The following is a 3,385-nucleotide window of genomic DNA, read 5'->3' on the forward strand; positions in this document are numbered from 1 at the left end:
AGAACCAGAAACTACAGCAAAAAATCAGCAATAACAACACAAAAGAGAAAAAAAACTACATAACCAAATAACCCCCACCTTTAAAAATAAAATAAGATGAAATAATAATGATAATAATCATAATAATAATAATTACAACAACAAAAGTACTAAAAAAAAGTACTTATAATGATAATAATGTTATAATCGTGTTTATAATGAACAAACAAAAATACTATACAGAAGCCAAATGCATGAAAAATAAACAATTAAATGCATCAAGTGATTAAATAAATAGTATATCAAAGAAAGGAGTGAGTGGAAGTCAATGTTATGTATACCCACCCCCTCTACTTAATTATAAGCTATCATTGTATCAATTTTATGCTCATTATATATATATATATATATATATATATATATATATATATATATATATATATATATATATATATATATATATATATATATACATATATATATAAATATAATGAGCATAAAATTGATACAATGATATATATATGATGGATTCCAATCAAAATCCATCATATATATATATATATATATATATATATATATATATATATATATATATATATATATATATATATATATATATATATAATATAATATAAAATTATTAAAAGAAAATAAATCTGTTTACAGTTTATATATTTATCATCGTCATTTATCATAAAAAAAAAAAAAAAAAAAAAAAAGACACTATGGTTCGGACATGTTTAACAACAATTTATTTCTATCAAACCAAAATGTATATTTGAGAAATTTACTATCAATGTCATGCATTTACATTTGCAGATCACTACCTGAACAAAACATGTTTGTGTCGTCTGCAAACAGCACCAGCCTGAGTACTTCAGATACTTTACATAGGTCATTGATGTATAGTATGAACAGTTTTGGGCCCAGTACTGACCCCTGGGGGACACCAGCAGTAATGTCCTAACATGATGAACAATGATCAGCTTCACAAACTGTTTCCTGTTGTTCAGATAGCTCCTCACCCAGTCCAACACTGTACCCCGGATGTTCCAGTTTTGCCATTCATATATTATGGTCTGTTGTGTCAAATGCTTTTTTAATGTCTAGAAATATTCCAACTGTATTCTGCTTTTGGTCTGTTGAACTGGTGATTTCTTTAAGTGATCCGATAAGTGCCGGTGATGTAGAGTGAGTTAACCTGAACCTGTGTTGGCTCTCTGTGAGTGAGTTATGTTTGTCTGTGGGTTTGTCCAGTTGATTATTTAACGTTTTTCTTAGATTTTAATGAGTTGAGGGAGTAGTTAAACAGGTCTATAGCTTGTGACGTGGTGTTTGTTCCCAGATGTGTACAGTAAATGCAGAGAAACATCTACCCACAAACAAAGGTTTGATGCCCTCAGCGCCCTCTGCAGGCGCACTGCTGTCAGTACAGTCACCACAGACACCAAGAACAGAGACAGGTGAGAGTACACACATGGTTTTATTGTCCTGTTAGCTAAAAACCCAGATCACACACCGTGTTTGACACAGTCACATCTGAACTCAATGATCAGCTCATACATCAAATGAACAAACAACCAATCAGGAAGGATCACAGCGTCCAATCAGAATCCATCATTCACCCCTTCATCAGCCTTAAAGACAAAAACCAACACAACAGGAACCAAACCAGCACACCTGAGTTCAACAAAGAGCTTTCAGCGAGAACCACAGATCTTTACCATCACACCATCATTACAAAGAGCAGGAGATGTTTATCAAGGCTTTTAAAGACAGAGATGGAAAGTTTAAGATAAGGTTTTATATATTTTCTGTTTGGAAACAAAAGGTTTAAACTGGCTCTTCCAGATTTTCCAGAAACTCATTTATTTCTTGACACCTTGGATCCTGACCTTTGTCTCTAATCTTACTCAGGACTCTGATGCTGCCCCATCTGAAGGAACTTTTTACTGGTATTTCTGCTGCCATCATGTGGTAGCTGATGGATCCTGAGCGATCACCTCGATCAAAGAATAAATGTTTTGCGTAGTTGTTGTAAAGAAGCTGTTGGTCCACAGGCTCCAGGTCAGCTTCAAGAAACTCCTGAAACATCGTCTCAGCTTCAGCCTGGTGGAGATCTGACTTTGCGTAGAGCATGGCGAGGTCTATTTTCTTCATGAGTGGAGAGTCAGGGTACAGAGAGACCACGTCCCTTTGGAGGCTGATTGCTCTGTTCATTGTTTCCTGACTTGGGCAATCTTTCCCTTGATCAATGATCCTCCATCTGTAGCAAAGAGCAGCGCACTTCTTCAGAAATCGCTGAGTTGGATGTTGTCTCAGAGCGTCTTCTGCTAGTTTGATGGCTTCATCAACAGAACAGTGGTTTTTGTAAACCCAGAGTAACACCCTAAAAGCCTGATAACTACGGCTCAGAGGCTCCAGATTGTTTCTGGCAAACTCTCGAGCTTCATCTCCAACACTTTCTCCCGTCTTTCCTCGTTTCTCGAGGTAGAGAACAGCAAGGTACAGGTTTTCAGGATCCTGGTCCTTGGCCTTTCTCACCTCCTCCGAGAGGGACGTTTGGGTCTTCATCAACCCGATAGCGTGGCTGGTGGCCCACTCCACCATGTCCGGCTGCATCCCAGCAGCTCTTCCAAACAAACCAGCAGCCATCTTTGAGTCGCCCCCTGAGAGCACCAGGGTCCAGGCTTTCTCAGCGCAGACCTCTGCGTGGAGCTCCCCCTGGGATGGAGGTGGGTATTTTTCCTTCAGGGCATCAACCTGTGAGAGGTAAGCCTGACTCTGCTCCTGGTCTCCCAGGTGGTGGTGCAGCCAGGCCAGGTAGTTCACCACCAACCAGGGACCCTGGTCTGCAGGTCTCATCCTGTGGAAAGCCTCTGCAGCCTGGTTGAACAACCTCTGAGCGTCGTCATGGAGCCCCAGCTTGTGCTGAATGAACCCCCGCAGGTTGTAGATGTGACCCAGCCACCTGTGCCCCTCCTCCGAGCCCACGTCCTCCAGCTTGTCTCTGAGAAGGAGCAGGACTGAGCGTGTGCGGTCCAGATCCCAGGTGAAGTGGCACTGCAGGGACTCCAGAGCTGTTTGCCTCTGATCAGCACTGATGGAGAATAAAAAAAAACCCATGAGCAACAAAATCTGATCAACTTTAAAGTGTGTTTGGATGGACACATCTTTCTGGAGATGCTGATTTGGATCCTTCCGGCAACGCCAAGAGAACCAAAAGCTGATCCAATGACTTTAACATGACCGTGCTCAGGACGGAGAGTAAAAGGAGAAAATGTTCAACACTGAAAAGATACAAATCACATCCCAGCCTGTAAATGCACTGACTGCCCACAGGGGGGGGCTGCTCTCCACCTGGAATGACTGAAGCCAGAACAGACTGGGCACACACATACACACA

General features: G+C 40.5%; 1 protein-coding gene across 1 annotated transcript; it reads right to left on the reverse strand.

Moving 5' to 3' along the window:
• Positions 1–1,812: 1,812 nt before the first annotated feature.
• On the reverse strand, positions 1,813–3,125 carry LOC141789347 (antiviral innate immune response effector IFIT1-like). Its single transcript, XM_074668725.1, has one exon. It carries the CDS (start codon positions 3,103–3,105, stop codon positions 1,813–1,815), a length of 1,293 nt encoding a protein of 430 aa, XP_074524826.1. The 5' UTR covers positions 3,106–3,125.
• Between the last annotated feature and the right edge of the window lie 260 nt (positions 3,126–3,385).

The sequence above is a fragment of the Halichoeres trimaculatus genome, unplaced genomic scaffold, assembly GCF_033239565.1.
Source record: "Halichoeres trimaculatus isolate MK-OKI-2021-1 unplaced genomic scaffold, fHalTri1.1 fHalTri1_scaffold_4, whole genome shotgun sequence".
In the NCBI taxonomy this organism is placed as follows: Eukaryota; Metazoa; Chordata; class Actinopteri; order Labriformes; family Labridae; genus Halichoeres; species Halichoeres trimaculatus.

Coding starts and splice junctions, on each gene's coding strand:
- LOC141789347 (XM_074668725.1), bottom strand. CDS start 3,105: ATGGGTTTTTTTTTATTCTCCATCAGTGCTGATCAGAGGCAAACAGCT.